At 36.1% G+C, this 19,031-nt stretch overlaps 1 protein-coding gene across 1 annotated transcript in view; it reads left to right on the forward strand.

The window, feature by feature from the left end:
• Positions 1–19,031, forward strand: part of ROBO2 (roundabout guidance receptor 2) — a 577,868-nt gene that overhangs the window by 424,398 nt on the left and 134,439 nt on the right. The window contains exon 5 of the mRNA XM_088022784.1: positions 384–522. Within this exon, the coding sequence (XP_087878910.1) occupies positions 384–522 (139 nt within the window). The remainder of the gene's footprint in view (positions 1–383; positions 523–19,031) is intronic.

Below are 19,031 nucleotides of genomic sequence, written 5' to 3' on the forward strand. Positions count from 1 at the left end.
AATTAGTTTCCTTTTAGGTATTTTCCATCGGTCTCAACTTCTAATTCTCCCGCTCAGCCATTGTGATAGATTAAAGTAATCATTTTTACCTCTTTGCTTCTTTCTGTGGAATTCAGTGTTCAGATTTTTTTATGACAGGATTTACGTGATTTAGCTCAGTAATTCATTGAAAAATCAATTTAGCATTTTCCAAAAGATTGTATAGTGTTAAATAGCTACTTCTGTATTCCAAAATATTTTATTTTATTCAATTACACTGGATTCATAAGGTCTTATCAAGACATAGTTGAGATACGGAGTTATATTTTTTTCTATAACATACTTAAAGCATGCACAACATTCATTTCATTTTACCATTGCTGCTTTTTTTTTTTCTTCCTAAGAACGACCCACATTTCTCAGGAGGCCAATTAACCAGGTGGTGCTGGAGGAAGAAGCTGTAGAATTTCGTTGTCAGGTCCAGGGAGATCCTCAACCAAATGTGCGGTGGAAAAAGGATGATGCAGACTTGCCAAGGGGAAGGTAAGAACATCATATGGGTGGAAAATTGTTAGATAACCATTGAATAATTAGAAAAAAAAGACATCCTGATTGTACCACCAAACACTCTTATATCTCAGTGTATTATTTCCAAGCACACGATTTTTACATGTGCAAGCCACATAGCTGCTGTTTAATATACTGAAGTCCTCCAGGCTTTTAAGGTCACTCTTTCATGGAATCTTCACATAAATGCCAATCCTCCACTCCATCTTCTATCCCCAACTATCAAAGATGCCTGAGGTAGCCCCTTCCAGGTCTGCCATTCTGCTCGTGGTGAACTCTTGACTACCTAGCCTAATTGCCTCCAACTACTGCTCTGTTGTGTGATACTTCCCTGCACACTGGATACTGTCTGCCTTCCTTGGTTGTCCAGAGCATCACTAAGCAAAGGCTGCTGCATGTAGCTGACTCTAAGGTCTGGAGTAAAGCAGAAGTTTTGTGCAACACAAGGCTGAAAAAGCAGCAAATACTTGACATCACTATCCACACAGGGAATTTGTCACTTAGGGACCGTCTGTCACTTTCTCAATCTCGATGTCTTCATGGAGATCTTTTCCTCCATCTCTTTTCTAGTCTTCCTATCACCAACCCCCAAGCCCAGTCAGTCAACTCTTCAGGGGAAGTACAAAAATGCTTTTCATCCTTTTATAAGAATATTTAACTTTTTTGTTGTCTAAATCTTTCCAAGACCTTGCCCTTTGTGACCAAATGAATCATTCAAGTGTTTTTTTTTTTTCCTATATAATGAGCAAGTCTAGCTTTTTCTTAAGATTTTATTTATTTAAGACACACACACAGAGAGAGAGAGAACATGAGCAGGGGGGAGGGACAGAAGCAGGCGCCCCGCTGAGTAGGGAGCCCAACACAGGGCTCTCAATCCCAGGACCCTGGGATCTAAGATTTGTTTTGTCTTCCTCCTAGTCTCACCTTCTGAAACTATACCATCACACCTACTACAGTCATCATCTGCCGAAGATTTCACATCTTGCCTTTTTTGTGATTTTTCTTTAAAAAAAGAAAGAAAGAAATTAGGTTTCATTCAACTGAAATTATACATGCTTTCACAGATATCCGTTGCCTTTTATCTGCTCTCACTAGCAACCACTATGGATACTTTTCTGAATGTATGCATTCATTTCAAAATCTTGATTTATTTATCCCTAAGCCTCTGATACTATATTTTCTAAAGTTTTATCATCAACAACACTGGCCAGAAATGGACCAAACATTTTAAATAGTCAGTGAGAGGTTCTTTGCAATCTATAGGAATAAAACAAGTGAAACTTTTAATTTGGTTAATTTTTCATCATAATAATAGGCTGTTGCCTTTGTCACTTTGCTGTTAGACATATAATTTTAAAGGAGTGTTGTTACAGGAGTTTGTGAATGTTAGGTTCCTCAAGCCTTCTCAGTGGAGAAGCAGGTTAAAAAGCAAGAAGAGTTTATGGAGCTGAGTTATTAGTGTCTATCCTCTATGTATAGTCAATAATTTTCCTCAAGTTTCAGAGCACTTAATGTGTAATTTTAAAATGTTGATGTAAGATTGAGAGATGAATTATATAGTAAAATTTGGCCTAGTATAGATGAAGGTTAATTTTCAGTTACTGGGAGTAAATAGCCTTGTCTATTTTTTTAAAGATTCAATTATTTGAGAGACACAGAGAGAGAGAGCAGGAGCAGGGGGAGTGGCAGAGAGAGAAGGAGAAGCAGACTCCCTGCTGAGCAGGGAGCCAGACGCTGGCTCCATCCCAGGATCCCAGGATCATAACCTGACCCGAAGGCAGATGCTTAGCTGACTGAACCACCCAGGTGCCCCAGCCTTGTCCATTTTTTAAAAACAAACCATCAAACTTTTATTTTGGAACATTTTTGGCTTTATAGAAAAATTACAAAGATAGTACAGAGAAATCCCGTATACCTGATACTAAGTTTCCCCTGTTGTTAGCATCTTACATTATGATGAAACATTTGCCATTCCTAATGAACAAATGCTAATACATAATGATTAAAGTTTATACATTCTTTTGATTTCACCAGGTTTTCCATTAATGTCTTCCTTCTGCTCCAGGATCCAATCTAGGGTATTTAGTTGGGATATTATAGAATATTGCATTTATTTTTCATGTTTCCCCAGTTTTCTCTATCTTTCCTCAATCTTTCATTGTTTTTCCTTAAAATTTCATTGTTTTTATGATCTTGACAGTCTTAAGAGGTACTGGCCAGGTGGCCTATAGAATGTTCCCCAAACTTGAATTTGTTTCATGTTTTCTCATGATTAGACTGGATTTTGTGGGGTGTTAGGGAAGAAAGCCACAAAGAATGCCCTTTGTCACATGATATCAGAGGTTACATGATATCCATAGAACATCCCTTATGATCTTGACATTTTTAATCATTAAAAAAGATCCAGTTCACAAACGTTTCAAAAATGGAAAGTTGTACGAGTGTGTTGCACTTTAATGGGTCTATGTCTTTGAATTAAGATAAAATAAAACTTAATCAAGCCCAGTTTGTTTTCCCAGATTTCTTTAGGTGTTAGATCATAAGCCTGACACCTTTAGTTGCCACAATATTCTCCAATCTTACCAAATTCATTTGCTTCAGAGTTCAAATAATAAAAATCAAAGAACAGTATGAATATTACATGTTTAGAATGGATAATAGAAAGGCCTCGAAAGACAAGGTTGAAATTTTGAGAAATCTTACCTCCACTAACTTTCCCTAAAACATTGTCATAGGTTTCTGGCTTCTTTATTTTTCTGTTACTGGCATGATACTACTACAGTGCTTTGTGTGACCAGCTAAATATTTTTGAAGTATTAAGCAAATGGAAATGCTGTGTAAGCTTTAAATTGTATGTTAGAAAGGCTTAAAGTAAGGATCAGTGCAGTATAGAAATTGAGGTCAATATATTTATCATGATAGAAGCCATGTACTTTTTCTTGAATTCTCAATCTTTAAATGGTATTTCAAAGAAGCTTATTCATTCTTAGATTTGTATGCATTAACATAAGCTTCACTTATGAATAATGAGGGAGAAATAGACCTCTTTCCTTGGTAAGGAATAACAGTAATGACTTTTAACAAAACATAGCCTAAATCAACAACATTGATTCTATTACGTTATTTAAGTCTCAGACTAAGGAGATAGCCATTGTTCTTGTGAAGCAATTGTGTGACGTGGTGTGGAGGATGACATTTCTTTGGCTTAACATTTAATGCAATTTGAATAAGGTTTGTGTAGTAGTTCATGCTTAACACATTTATAGTAAAGCTTTGTAGGGCAGCTGCATAGCCTGTAATTACTATGTAAGTAATATGTGACTATTTTTCTTTTGAGACAAGAAAAGCTTTTCAATTCAAGTTTAAATTTATGAAATGCTGTGATAGCTATTTAAACCTTCGACACAGAAGAAGATATCTGTGCCAAACTTTCAGAAACCAGAGATGAATTAAGGGCATATTTTTTTTTATCTTTACTGTGAAAATATATGTTTTTTTAGTAGTACTCATATACCTCTTTCTTTGATTTAGCCTTTAAACTCCTGACCTCTCCCAGTAACTATCTTTAATAAAATTAAAATGTACCCTTGGTGAGTTGTATTAAAGACCTTTTTTGATTAGATGAGTGTTTTGGTGAAGTGGGAAAAGTAGCAATTCCTAAGGCTAGCAATGACCCTAATGTCCAACCAGGGAGAAGATGGCTATTTTCCATATAACAAAGGGACAAAATAAGAAGGAGCCTTTACCTTATTACATGGTCCTGTCAAAATGTTAATTGTTTGCTGAAACTTCTGAAGATGCTACTCTTTCAGAATTGAAAGTTTTAGGAAGAAAAAAAATAAGTCACTCCTTTTATTTGTGACTGTGTCAAGTATCAATATCTTTTTTCCAGAGGGTCTCAGTATATGTATGCTCAAATAAATGAACATTGACTCATCTATTAGGGGCAAGAATTTTACATACCAATATGAAAATAAAGTGGGTAGAGGGAATAAAATGAGATAAGGGGAAAGAGGGGAAAGATTTTATTGTTTATAATGATTATTTTTTTTAAAACACAGGTTTTGTGTTTTTTTAAGCATAATTTAAATTGTAGAAGATACCTTTTCGGAATCATCTACATTTATTAAGTGCCTACTATATTTATAATGCTCACTGATGGTCTGTTAAAAAAAGTCATTTAAAGCAAGATAATTATACTGTTATTGGTTGTTTATTTTTTATGTTAACCAGATTGGGTGATGTGGAAAAGTATTTTCATACAAAACACATTAAAGAAAGTAAGGACTAAAGTAATCTTTTGTTTCTTCCTTGGGTACCACACTTTTTTCTCAGGCAAACCTAGAGCTTTTTGCTAATTAATACTCTTTTTGATGACTAGTGCCTTCAGCACATCTTTCCACAAAGTGTTTCATATGATAAAAGTTGCCAGTATTTATAATATTAAGACGGTGTTTCATCTTATGCTATGTTCCATCTTACCATATGGATAGTACATATTTTTATATCAAAATAAAAATACATATATATATGTAATATATATATATGTGTCCTGAAGCTCTGTGGAAAATACCATGTATTAATGTGAAGGAAACAGAATATAATAAATTTATAATGAAACAAAAATTAAATTAAAATACACCAACACTACAATATTCTGTTCAATTGAATAAGAGTGAGGAGAATAAAAATATCCCTTCTCAGAAATTAGTTAAGGAGTAGTGCGATTAATCTAATTGTAATTTCTTATCTGGGCCTGTCAGTACAGATTGTGTTTCAGTTAATTATTGGAAGTCTTTTAAAGAACTGCAAACAGGAGATTTAACATCCTTCATCATTCATATAATTTTGTTTTATCACCATATAGTTAGCTCCGTGATTTTTTTATTTCATTTTTATTTATTTTCTAAACCAACTCTAAAGTGACACTAACTTTCTTAATAAAGATCTAGAGTACAGAACGGAATGTTCATAATAGCTTGTCAGAGCAAAAAGGAAATAAAATATGCCATTTACATTCTTATGTATGCCTGCAAATTCTAAATGCGGTTGATGGCTTGCACATAGTGGATATAATTCATGAATATTTCATAAAAATAGAAAAAGGACCAGAGAATAAGAGTTGCAAGATATATGGTGCAAAATTCTATCAATTTTCTTGAAGCCACTGACAAATTCCTTTTTCGAAAGTGCAAGTCTATTTTAAGAGAGATTTTTTAGAGTTCTTCATTCCGTGAAATGTGAGATTCACATTAAGTACATGAATCCTTAAGAAAAGAAACTGAATAGAACCACTTGTAATTCTCTTTTTTTGTAGCATTTTTACACTAAGTGGCTCTTTTCACTTCGCCCTGGAAAATGTTCTTATATTAATTGTTTTGAAGCTCCATTGTTTAGAGCACGTGCTTCTGGGATGCAGAGATGCTGAACAGGTGCTTGGCCACCCTGCTGAGGAGATAGGCCTTCTTGCCATACAGTGTGTGCTTCAAGGACATGTGGTAATTTGGGCTCCTGATAAATAACCATGCTGATTAGGTAGGCTGGTCATGATCAGTCAATTATTTTTTTTTTTTTAAAGAAGGAAAAGAACTGAAAGCAGGAGAAAAATAATGTATATAAAACATGATATGTGACATCCGAAAAGTGGATTGATCCCTAAGGTTTAGAAATAAAAAGAAAAGTATCAGTGAATACTCTATGATTTTCAGCTATCCAGATGCCTTAGCCATTTCTGTCTGGAAAAAAAAATTAGAACTACATGCACAATTACTGAGAGGTCTTTTAATGTAGCTACGAATAGCATGAAGAATGTTTAGGCCTTTGCCAGAGATGTTAGACTTTAGGCTTGTTCTGACACTGTTCAATCATTTATCTGTTTAGTTATACTCCCATGTTCTGGAAATGGTGTTTGACAGATTTCTCTACCACTAACTAGGAGTATGACTTTGAAGAAGCTATTTAAACTCTGTGTTTTACATCCGGAAGAAATGGACCAGCAATGCCGTGGGACTAATGACTAACCTACACTTTGATTCATTTGTACAGGGTGAATAATTATGCCATCCACTCTAACTCAAAGGGTTATTAAAATGATATAACTAATTCAAAGCACTGTAAATATACATACCAAGTGTTCCAGTTTTATAAATTCAGCTGATTGGTGGCATTTATTAGTTATATAGAAAACTATAAGGGAAATATAGTAAAGGTAAAAAATATAGCGTATACAATTTCTATGGATACTCTTTCTTTGGCCAGTTTCTATAGAAACACATAAAATCCTATTGATTTAATAAGTATCCCTTTTTCTTTTAAATCATATAGATTTATTTATAAATTTTGCCAGCCAGTTTGCAAAGCCTGAAGATTATCACCAATTTTTCTACCTCTGGAAGATTGTGCATGATCCAGATATTTTATCGTAGCCCCAATTTGATAAGATATCTGGGTTGTGACTTTCAAATTTCACACATTCTACTATATCATTTGTCTGCTCATAATAAGAGAACCATCACTTTTGTAAGAAGATTATGAAAAAAATAAAAGCAAGTATTTTTGAAAAACATACTATCTGTCACATGCTTTCACATGTTAATTATGTTATTTTCAGTGGTGTTCTAGAATAATATGACTCCCCATTTGAGGGATATGGAAATAGAACCTAAATAACTTGCTTCCAAAGTCACACGTATTAATACATGGTAGGGCCAGGACTTGATTTAGAATATGTCCAGCATAAAATATGAATTTTAAACTAATGGGCTTTGTAATTATGTGATTATTAATTGTTTATGGACTTGAGCCACTTACAAATTTTATATTGAGATAAAATGTTAGATAATGTTAAAAACACTGTATTATGGATAACTTTATAGGAATACCATACAGCATTAATGTAAAGGGTAAGTTTTAGACCAATTTCATAAGCCACACATAAAGTGTCTTAGTGTTTTGAAAATCTAAATTTGGACCAGGTCAAAGTTACTTTGTTGGAAGTTGAAGATATAGATTTTGTTTACAAACAGGATTAATTAGCAATTTCAGAGGGATGCCAAAATGGTACTTTCTCTGTGTTTTCATCAAATAGGTGCTAATAGTTGCTGTTAACACAAAACTAATTGCCACATATATTGAGGAGTGCAAGTTGCCCCATCCTGTGACCACATTGGCCCATCTGTTGAGAATCTCAGCTCAGGAACAATGCAGGAACTGGCATCCAATTTGGGCTCTGGCCAGTGGTCAACTAACAATCTGGGACACACTTGGAATATGAAATGCCTCAAAGTCAAAGATGTCCATTAACTGGCAGCTCTTCTTGTGTTGTGTCGAGGCAGAGCCAGGACCAGGTGCCAGTTTGCAGAGCAAAAGGATCCGCCTGAGTGCCACCTGTCATTGGCATATGGGTGTTGTCCAACATAGGAGCCACAGCAGGTTTGTTTCATCCATCAAAGTGTAGCATGTTCGAGAATTCACTAGACAGGGGTCAGGACTACAGCAACATTTACCTTAGTCCAAATTATAGGACAAGTCAAAGACTTACCAAGACATAGTCACTGTATCAAGCCACAGGTGGATATATTGGATATTCACCATTGGAGACACACTTTCTAGTACCTAGATTCTTATGTTAACTGTAAACAAATATAAAAAAGGAGAAAGTTCTTTAACTGACCATGTTAACACAAATCCTTGCCTTCATATGACAATTTGTGGTTAGAATCACTTAGATGATTTTTAATCACCCAGGGGTTTTTCTTAAGATATACTTCTAATTGATTTTTGCTGTTGTTCTTCTTAATAAGTTGTAATTGCAATGTGGGCCTACAAGGTAAAGTTGAATCTAGGAGATTAACAATCTTATCCCAGCTCTGCCAAAATGCATCATGCTGTTTTAAATAATTTACATAATATGTTGAGTACCAGAGTCCACACCTGCAAAATGTGTAAGTTGGATGGGATGGCTTCTGTGCCTTTAAATTCTGAAATGGTATGATTCTGTGAATGGCCGTAACTCAGAACATTTTAACAAGTATAATAACACATTTTATAGGAGGAAAAAAACCCAGAAATTTAAGATAGATGGACCTAAGGAGGAAAAGTATAAGTACCATATACCCATATATCATTGACAACTACTTTGTATGTTTTGCATATATCCTGTCAGATTTTTATGCACATCTGGGCATATTTTTTAATTCAGAATTGCCTTTGACCCTAAATGCTTATTTAGGTTTGTTTAGGAAAAGGCTAGTATTGATTCAAAAGACTTGTTTTTAATGCATTTTCCTTTTCTGTAAATGTAATATTAATAAATTATGCTTACATTGTGCTTACTCTATACCAGACCTATGCTAGGCATTTAACATTAATACATTTATTCTTATGGCAACCTTATGATATAAATGCTATTATTATTTCCATATTACAAATAAAGAAATGAGACAAAAAGAGGGTGAGTATGACAAATTCACTCATCTAGTAAGGGATCTAGGATGTCTGGCTCCAAAGCCCACACTCTTGACAACAAACCAGAGGTGCTGGGTGGAAACAATTATTTCCATTCTCCATTTAGGATTAAAGATTAGAAAAAGACAGTTTAGTAATGCTTGCCTACCAGATGGTCACAAAATACATTGGTGTAAAGAAGTACATATGAATGATTTATAACCTGTATCATAATGGCACTTATCAGTAATGTATATCATATAAGTATGCATGATTTAAAAAATTATCATTACTTCCCACTGCCCATTGAAACAAAGTTTAAAACAATTCTGTCTTTATTATCGTAGAATATTTTAACTTAATATATTCTTGTGTTCTTTTTTAGATTTTATTTATTTATTATTTATTATTTATTTATTTTAGTGAGAGAGTGCGTGAGCTCAAGCACTCTTGGGAGGGGGAGGGAAAGAAGGAGAGGGAGAGGTACAAGCAGACTCTGTACTGAGTGGGGAGCCCAGTGTGGGCTGAGAAGACCCTGAGACCTTGACACCACAACCCCAAGACCGCAACTGAGCAGAAACCAAGAGTTGGATGCTCAACCAAATGAGCACCCTGGTGCCCATATTCTTGTGCTCTTCTTAACACTGTTTCTGAAATGAAAATGAAGTCCCTGAGAACATGAAAGAAGCTGAAGAAATACTTGCTGTGAGAATTAAATAGTAAAAAGTATATAAATCTAGAACCAAGGACTTTTCTAGAGCATGATAATTTCATTCACCTTTTCATCTGCATCGCCTAATGGCACTCAGACAGTGGTTGAATTTACTACAAGAGCATTATTTTATATTTTCTTGATAATATTTGATTATCAACAGTTCTATGGACAGTTACGAATTGGCTGACAGGACTGAGTTCTAGACTTTATATTTCCTAAAGTGTGGGGCTATCATCATCACTATTATTATTGTTACAACTATTATTATTTCTTATAATGGTCCTTCTGGAAAAGTTGCTGCTCAACCCAATTATTCAAGTCAACTGATATGAATTGAAAGAGAAAGGAAAATAAAAAACACAATAACTTGAGACCTAGGATTGCAATAACATGATGAATGAAAGTTATATTTTTGTTAGTGTGTGAAGGAGATACAGTTGTCAGAGATAAGAGACAAAAAACAAATACTTTCAAAGCATTGTAAGATTATACCCTACTCCATAGAGTAGAATCATAATTATTGGAGAAATTTACTTTAGTTGGTGCATAGTGTCAACTCATTGGAGTTTCATTCTCAAAGGTCATATTTGGCAGTGGGATTGCGGGGGGGGTTGCTGCTTTTGAGACACAGTGTACCTTTGTCAAGAAATTAAAGTACTAGAAGTCTCTTCTGAGAAGGTGATTCATGATATAAATCTATGGGGTAGACCTGTGACAAGATCTCAGTGTAGAAATTTTACCAGTCATTCTTATGATTATTGTGACTGTTAACAATTATAAAAGTTACTGTAATACCTTTCAACTAATTTCACTGAATGTGTAGGTGTTTGGAGCCTTTATAAAGAATATCTGGTTAAGTATTCTGCATCACTGCAATTCATGTAACAAATGGCACTTGTTATAAAAAATGTTTGATGAAAACTATAAATATTTCATCCATTAATCCACATTTTCTAAGAGTTTTGTTCAACATTTATACCACAAATAATAAAATGAAAAAGTTGATCAGGACTCTTAACTGTTATTTGAGAAATTCTATAAAGAGAGAGAAAGAAAATATTTTTATCCTACTATGAGCACAATTTATAGCACGATGTCTGTTCTCTCAGAGGAATAATAAAAATCTCTAATGTAGACTAATAAAATATTACATTTCAAAAATTCAAAAATAATCATACATATTCATTGGACATTTTTAGTGTTGTTAGTGCAACAGATTAAAAAAGGATGAGTTTGTTCTCAAGGATTTTAACAGAAGATATGTAAAACATTAACTATTAAATAAGGCAAACTATATAAAAAGTATGATATATAAGACTCTTCAGGTTTTCAGAAAGGAAAAGCTGTTTTAGTCCCATGTGACATTAGAGATGAGTCTGAAAAGTAGAATAAAAATTCTCCTAAGTGGAGCTGCAAAGAATATTCCAAGCAGGATGGGATATTCCAAGCAATATGGAAGCAGAATGAAAAACATTTGGTGGTAGAAAGTATAAGCCAACAATTAGTGGTTCATTGTGCCTGAAGTGGAGTGGAGTGGCACTTAAGGCCAACAAGGTTAGTTGAGGCTTTATTATGAAAGCCTCTAATTCCAAATAAAGTGTTTATACTGAACACACTATGAAATGGGGATTCACTGAAGCACATTCAATAGAAATGTAGCTTTGGCTCTATGTTTAAAAAATTGATTCCCATATTTTATGTGGGAGAGTTTGGAATAGAGAATGTTTAGACAGATGTAGGCATGGCTGGGAGGAAGTTGTTTAAAAGGTAGTTAGGGGACTCCAGTGTGTTATTTCCTATGAACACATAAATATGGATATTAATGCAACTGGAAATACAAAGAAAAGCTTTTTTCATATTTTAAGAGATCCATTCTATGTCAGAATTCATGGGAAAAGAAGGGATAAAAGTAATACTGAGGTTTATAACTTGGATGATGGGTGTTGTCTTTAATAAATATGGAAGTCAAAAGATTTGTTTAACCCAACTGTTTGCAATCACATAATAATATCATATGTCACTGAATTCAGGCTGGAAATGTTTGCAAGATCCAGCAGTACTTTTTCTCTGAGTTAAGGAGAAAAAAATGCCAGATCATATATGATATGTCATCTATGGAAAATGATACCTAATGTCAGAGTTGTTAAAATAGGAAAAATGTGTATCTTAAAATTGATTCAGGAAGTACTAGCTAATTTTGCAAATGCTTCACATGTAGAGAAATCATTAAATCCTCACAATTTCCCCATGAAACATGTATTATTATCATTTTTATGTTACCAAAGGAAGAATTTGAGGGGCAAATTCAAGTGGTAGAGAGTGACTTGAACCAAACCAGACACTCTAGCCTTCAAGTCCACTCTGTAAACTACTACACTGAAAGAATCCATCTTTTTTTTTAAGATTCTATTTTTAAGTAATCTCTACACCCAACATGGGGCCCAAACTCACAACTTCAAGAACAAGAGTTGCATTCCCCACCAACTGAACCAGGGCACCCCTAAAATAATTCATCATTAAATGAAATTATATTATCACATCATATTATATCATATCATATTATATTATACACTTATTTTAAGTAGGGTCCATGCCCAGCATGGAGCCCAATGTGGGGCTTTAACTCACAACCCTGAGATCAAGACCTGAGCTGAGATTGTCAGACACTTACCCGACTGAGCCACCCAGGCTCCCCAAAGGAAATTATATTAAGATTATAACAAACACTGTATTTTTAAAAAAATATTTGTTATTTGTTTGAGAGAGAGAGCACGAGGTAGAGTAAGAAGCAGACTCCTTCCTGAGTGGGAAGCCCATTGTAGAGCTCAATCCCAGGACCCTGGACTCATGACCTCTACTGAAGGCAGACACTTAACTGACTGAGCCACCCAAGTGCCCCAAAAACACTGTATTTTTTTGAGGGCCCACTGGTTTTATGCTAGTTATAATTAATCTTCCCAACAGCCTTGAAGTATGAATCCCCATTTTAACAGTGCAGGAAACTGAAGCTTAGGGACAATGAGCATCCTTGTGCTCAAGGTCACAGGACCTGTGGGTAGCAAGGCGGGATTCAAACCCCAGGTCTCTCTGACATGAAAGCTTGCGCTCATTTCCCATTTTGGACTGGAATACCCTTCATTCCATGTTTTACTGAATGGCTATTAGCTATTTTGTGGTTTTTTGTTTTGTTTTGTTGTTTTTATATTTCTGTGTAACTAAGAGAAAACAGTGTTCATCTCATTATTGTAATTTTTTATTTCTTTGTCTCCCAACTCCCCTTACCATATTTATCTTCATTCTCAAATATCCAGCCCTATATCTGATATGTGGTGCTCACCAGATATACATTTAGTGCAGTGGTTCTTAACTGAAGCTAGTTTTGCTTCTCCCATTCCCAGAGGAACATTTGGCAATGTTGGGAGACATTTTTGATTGCCACATTTGGGGGATTCGGTGCTACCGTTATCTAGTGGGGAGAGGCTAAGAATGCTGTACATAGCAGTCTAGACACAGGACCACTCCCACAATAAAGGATAACCTGGCCCAGAATGAGAGTAGGACTGAGGTCGAGCAACCCTGATCTCGTAGAAAAGATGAAGTAGGCATTTCTTACCTGAACGCTATTTTATAGGATTTTTATTTTTTGTTTTATAATGTTAGGGCAAAAATAATATAGTTCAAAGAAACAGATTTCAAAGTCTTTCCTTATTGCCTTAGCTATAAAGGTTATATCAGTGAGATAGATGGATAATCCCATGGCTGGATTTGACAGAAATATGTCATCATCGAATATGAGAAGGTCCTTTGGTTCACTAATGACTTGAGATGAATGTGTATTTTTGCATATTTTCTAGAGTATATGAGGCATGGAATGTTTCTTTATATTTCTTGCTCATTAAATAGTTGCTGAATTGATAAAACTAGTTAAGAGTAGCTTAATTAGAGAAGTGTCTGAACCTTCTGTTTTCAAAGATACCTAGCAACCTACACGTTGTGACACACTTAATGATGACAAGTGCCCCCCGTGTAGCTGTGTTGAATTCCTAAATTACTCCAGAAGCATATTTCATGGGGAGATTTCTGTGGGCAGAAGAAGAGAGAGAGCCTTGTGAATCTTCCATAGCACAGTCCAAACTGAACTTCCTTCTGATAATGCAGAGCACCCCTGCCCCTCCCTCAGCTAGTGCTCACTTCAAACACCAGTGAGTCTTCTGGAAGTTTATCCAGTGAGGATCGCAAGGCTGCTAAGTAGATGACACATTCAAAGATCCATTTCACTCTGAACTTGCAATCCCTATTGCACAGAGTTTATTCTCTACTCAGGAGAGTACAAGAAAGGGAACTGAACTGCCTGTCAGAAACGTCTGCTCTGAGCTGTGGATTTTGTGAATTGTTGTGTATTTAATCCCCGAAGTCCTCTTCTAACTGAATTTAAAGTTGAGATTAATTTCTAACCAAACACACAACTATGAGATAGATCCACTTTTACAAACCTGATGTTATAATTCCTAGTCCTATTGTAAAATCAAATTGTCTTAAATGAATTTAAGCCAATGAGTTCTAAATTGAAGGTTAATTTAACTTGCCTCCACCACTTTATTTGTCCCAACATGCTTTCCTTAATTGTGATTTGTTTGCATTTTTTACCATAAATTTTCATGTTCTAATTAAACAAACTTATGAAAATAATACTACTAAGTTTTAAATTTCAAGTAATGCATTTAAGGAACAGCAGATATTATTTTATTTGAATAAGTCACAAGGATGGTTACATATTAAGGATAGCAAAGAATTAGATATTCCTTTCTGCTATTATGAACCAAATGAAAACCCTAATATCTCTAGAATGGTTTGAATTTAATCTTATATGAATGTGGTAGACAGTAGTACATGATGTACACATGCATACACACCCATACACACACACACACACACAAAGTTAATCTATAAAAGTATAGACTTTTAAGGGATTTAAATTTAGTGAAAATCAGTATAAGTATGAGGTGATATTAAAAGTTCTCTGCAGTCTTGAAAACAATAATGTAATTATCAGTGATAGGTCGGTGCCCTCTCTGCCGATAATACCAAAAACAAAAAGAAAAACAAAACAAAACAAAACAAAAAAACAGCCTAATTAAAAAGAAAATCTATTTGCCAGGCAAATAGTGGATATCGTGTCAATAATAAAAAAAAATAGTTCTGATTTTAGGATTGTAAAGTTAAATCCTTTAATGTTAGTGTTTGATCTAATGAGAGATTATCAGTGATAAAATATACTTCTATCATGTAACTTTGACCTAAAAGTTAATTTTTATATTAAAGTTTTGGGACCTCACTCTTTTCTTACTGCTGTACATTGAACTTGAGTTTCTTTATATGGGCAACAGATTAAATCATAGAACAAGAATAGGTGTGAGCAAGGGTATCCTCTGTAACTTAGAATCTCCTTTAAACTATGGATTGTTCCAGGGCCCTGTGCACTGTATTGTTAATTGTGGTATTAGCCAATGATTCAGAGAAAATGAACATAGAAACTGTTTTGAAATAACAATTATGAGTAGAAGGTGCAATTTAAGTAAACTCAGTCAAAGTTCAGGGAACTGAAAATAAAGTGATTGTTTTTTTAAAAGATTTTTTTCATTTATTTGAGAGAGAGGGGGTGGGGAGAGGGAGGGCCCAGAGGAAGAGTGAGAAGGAGAAGCAGACTCCCCACTGAGCAGAGAGCCTCATGCGGGGCTGGATCTTAGGACCCTGAGATCATGACCTGAGCAGAAGGCACACACTTAACCCACTGAGCCACCCAGGCGCCCCTAAAGTGATCCTTCTCAAAATGTGCCCTGTGTTGTCCAAGCCTTTCTATTCTACAGATTTGGCATTTTGTTATCAGTGATGTTTGATTCTGGTGAAAGATATCCTCTCCCTGTGTATGTACAGCTTTAATTTATTCTTTCATGAACAAATTGATCTTGACTACCTACTAGATTCAATTCACTGTACCATGCTCTGAGGATACAATTGTGAACAAAGACATGACCATGCCTTTGTGGATCTTCAACTCTGGAGGTGTGGAGAGACATCAAATGCATTAATTTTGTGTCAGGATAAACAGAAGTAGTTAGGCTCTCGGGAGACAGAATGGGGAAGTGGGGAGCTATGTAGAAAAGTCCAGATGTGAAGACACAGCATATGCAGAGATGCAGGAACAAGAGAGAGACTGAGAATTCTGGGTACCGTTGGGGGCTCCACTGTAAGGTAGCCAGTGGGGCAAGATGGGACTGGAGAGGTGAGCAGAGACCAGGTCAGGAAGGAACATATTGGGCAGGTTCCAAAGTTGGGACTTTTCTCTAGAGAGCCAGTTGAAGGTAAACTGAAGCATTTTTTTAAAGATTTTTATTTATTTATTTGACAGAGAGAGACACAGCGAGAGAGGGAACACAAGCAGGGGGAGTGGGAGAGGGAGAAGCAGGCTTCCCACAAGCAGGGAGCCCGATGATGTGGGTCTTAATCCCAGGACCCTGGGATCATGACCTGAGCCAAAGGCAGACGCTTAATGACTGAGCCACCCAGGTGCCCCAGTTGAAGCATTTATAAATCTACTCTTGGTATATAAAGAAGGGTAGACTATTGTATTAATAAATAATTGGGGCTTGCTGGGGAAATGCAACACAAAGGTAGTAACACAAGAAAAGTGAGGATGTTGGCAAGCAACTTACGGAACACAGAATCTGGGTAGGATAGAGGAGGAAGTGATGATGGAAAGAGTTGATAGAAAGGGACGAAGAGGTTCAGTTTGAAAGCTAATTAATACAGCAGGAAACGTCCGAGGTTAGGGCAGCATCAGACATTTGACCTTCAGATTCCAAAAGTGAGCCATTCCAGCTGAGAACAAGGTCCATGATCCACTATGAGACAATGTCCAAGAAAGAGGGAGACATTCTCACTGGAGGAAGAGGCATAAGTGAGGTGAGGGGCAGCCACGGAAAATCTCAGGTGACATTTATTGAGCATTTACTGTCTACCGAGTTCAGGTCTCAGAACTCTAAATGTTTTAACTCATTTAATTCTTAAAACAGTCCTGTGAAGTAAGTCCTATTAATTACCATCTTTCCTAAAGAGGAAGAAATTCTAAAGGTTCCATTTGCAAACTGGATGACATGATTCCCTTTCAATGGGATAGGATTTTGGTTTGGTTTGGTTTATTTTCATATGAGCGGCTAAGCCACCCATTTGAAAGAATATTCACTGAGTAACTAGTTCATGTTAGGCACTGGATAATTGGAATGGCAGGGAGGACACTTCGTCCCTTCCTCCTCCAGCCTTTCACCAACTCTCGGGAAAAAGCTAGATTTCCATTAAGACATGAGGTGAAGGTAAAAACCTGCAAGAGAGGATAAGGAGGTTTTTACAAATCAGTGACCTGGTATTTCAGAAGGCACAGTGAAAACTATCGTGGAGGTGGTTACCAAAAAAAAAAAAAAAAAAAAAAAAAAAAATTGTGAGAGGTTGTATCAGAGGGGACAAAGCTCGTTACAACCATGAAACATGAGAGAAGAAGATAACAAGACAAGATGGAAATGGGGTGGTGACTAAGGACAACGGGCTGTGAACTTTACAGTTGCTCACAAATTTACCAAGGGAATTAATCCCTGGACGCCCCACTGTCTGTCATAGGAGCGAAAGATGGGGAGACAGGGACCCTCAAAACATAGCAGCAGCCCACAGTGATTAAAACTTGCAGGCTCTCCTAGTTCAGGGTGAGCAGGATGCTTTGGTCTTTCTGGAAGGGCTCAGCTGCAGTTTGGTTTAATTGCTCAAGCTCCAGAGAGAGGCTCTGGCTTTAAGGTGGTCGGCGGTGTCTGGGAGCCCCGGTAGTGTTCTTTTGGGCTTGGTTATCCCCAGATCGGAAATCTGCACTTCCTTGAATCAACTATAGTATTTTTTATCCTGGTGGGTATTTTTGAACATTTTGTGTGTTTGTTTCCTTTTAGCTTTTTAGTTGGAAAATGCCCTGCTCTCTCAGCTGTGCTAAAGGGAGACGGGGTAGAGGGGCTTTCCATCTATGGGCAGGCTGACAAGGAGGGAGCCATCCATGGCTGGGATGGAGGTAATGAGGAGAGCATTTAGGGGAAGCCAAGAGAATCTAAAATGTTGTTTTGTTATTTAGGGCAGAGTCAAATGCCATCATATTTTAAGTTTCATTTTGGCTTCTCTGAAGCAAGTTCTCTTCAGAGACCACCTTGTAGCTTAGTATTTCCCTGTAAGTCTGATTTTCCAGGATTTTTATTTTCTTACCTTTTCCAATGAATATTACATTAATTTTCATTTTTTAAGAAGATATCTGTCCTTCATGCTGGTCATAGGTGCCCTGCCCAGAAATGCTTATGACCTAAATCCTAAAATAATAGGTAGACAATCCATCTTCAATGTAAACCTTAGCTTTTATAACTGGAGTACATAGTATTATGTATAATAATTAGTGTATTAGTAGTAGTATAATTGTAGGTAAAAAGAAGAATGTGACCCGGGTTGGCTCTAAAGTATAGAAAACTTGACTCAGTATCCCTTTGCCAGCAAAATAATGGCCTAATGTGCTCATTCTTGGGTCCCAGACTTCAAATGTTAAAGAGCTTGACTTGAAAATATTTTATTTATTTATTTATTTATTTATTTATTTATTTATTTATTACCTTTTTTTATTATGTTGTGTTAATCACCATAGATTAGGTCATTAGGTTTTGATGTGGTGTTCCATGGTTCATTGTTTGCGTATAACACCCAGTGCCCCACGCAGAACGTGCCCTCTTGAATACCCATCACCAGGCTAACCCCCCCTCCCACCCCCCTCCCCTCTAGAACCCTCAGTTTGTTTCTCAGAGTTCATCGTCTCTCATGGTTCGTCTCCCCTTCTGATTTCCCCCCCTTCATTCTTCCCCTCCTGCTATCTTCTTCTTCTTTTTTTTTTTAAACATATAATGTATTATTTGTTTCAGAGGTACAGGTCTGTGATTCAACAGTCTTGCACAATTCACAGCGCTCACCATAGCACATACCCTTCCCAATGTCTGTCACCCAGCCACCCCATCCCTCCCACCCCCCACCACTCCAGCAACCCTCAGTTTGTTTCCTGAGATTAAGAATTCTTCCTATCAGTGAGGTCATATGAGTATTACAGAGTATGAAAATGTCACCTGGGATCTGGGTTGCCAAGAGGTGCTTACATGAGTTTTAATAATAGTTTCAAGTGTTGTCTGTGGAAGAATTTTGTTTGAAGAATTGTCAGCAGAAAGATCGTGTTAGGAAAATTGACCAACCTTTTCTACTTTCA

The sequence above is a fragment of the Eumetopias jubatus genome, unplaced genomic scaffold (genome assembly GCF_037043125.1).
Source record: "Eumetopias jubatus isolate StellerSeaLion01/CBP00866 unplaced genomic scaffold, mEumJub1_p1.0 scaffold_1, whole genome shotgun sequence".
Classification (NCBI taxonomy): Eukaryota; Metazoa; Chordata; class Mammalia; order Carnivora; family Otariidae; genus Eumetopias; species Eumetopias jubatus.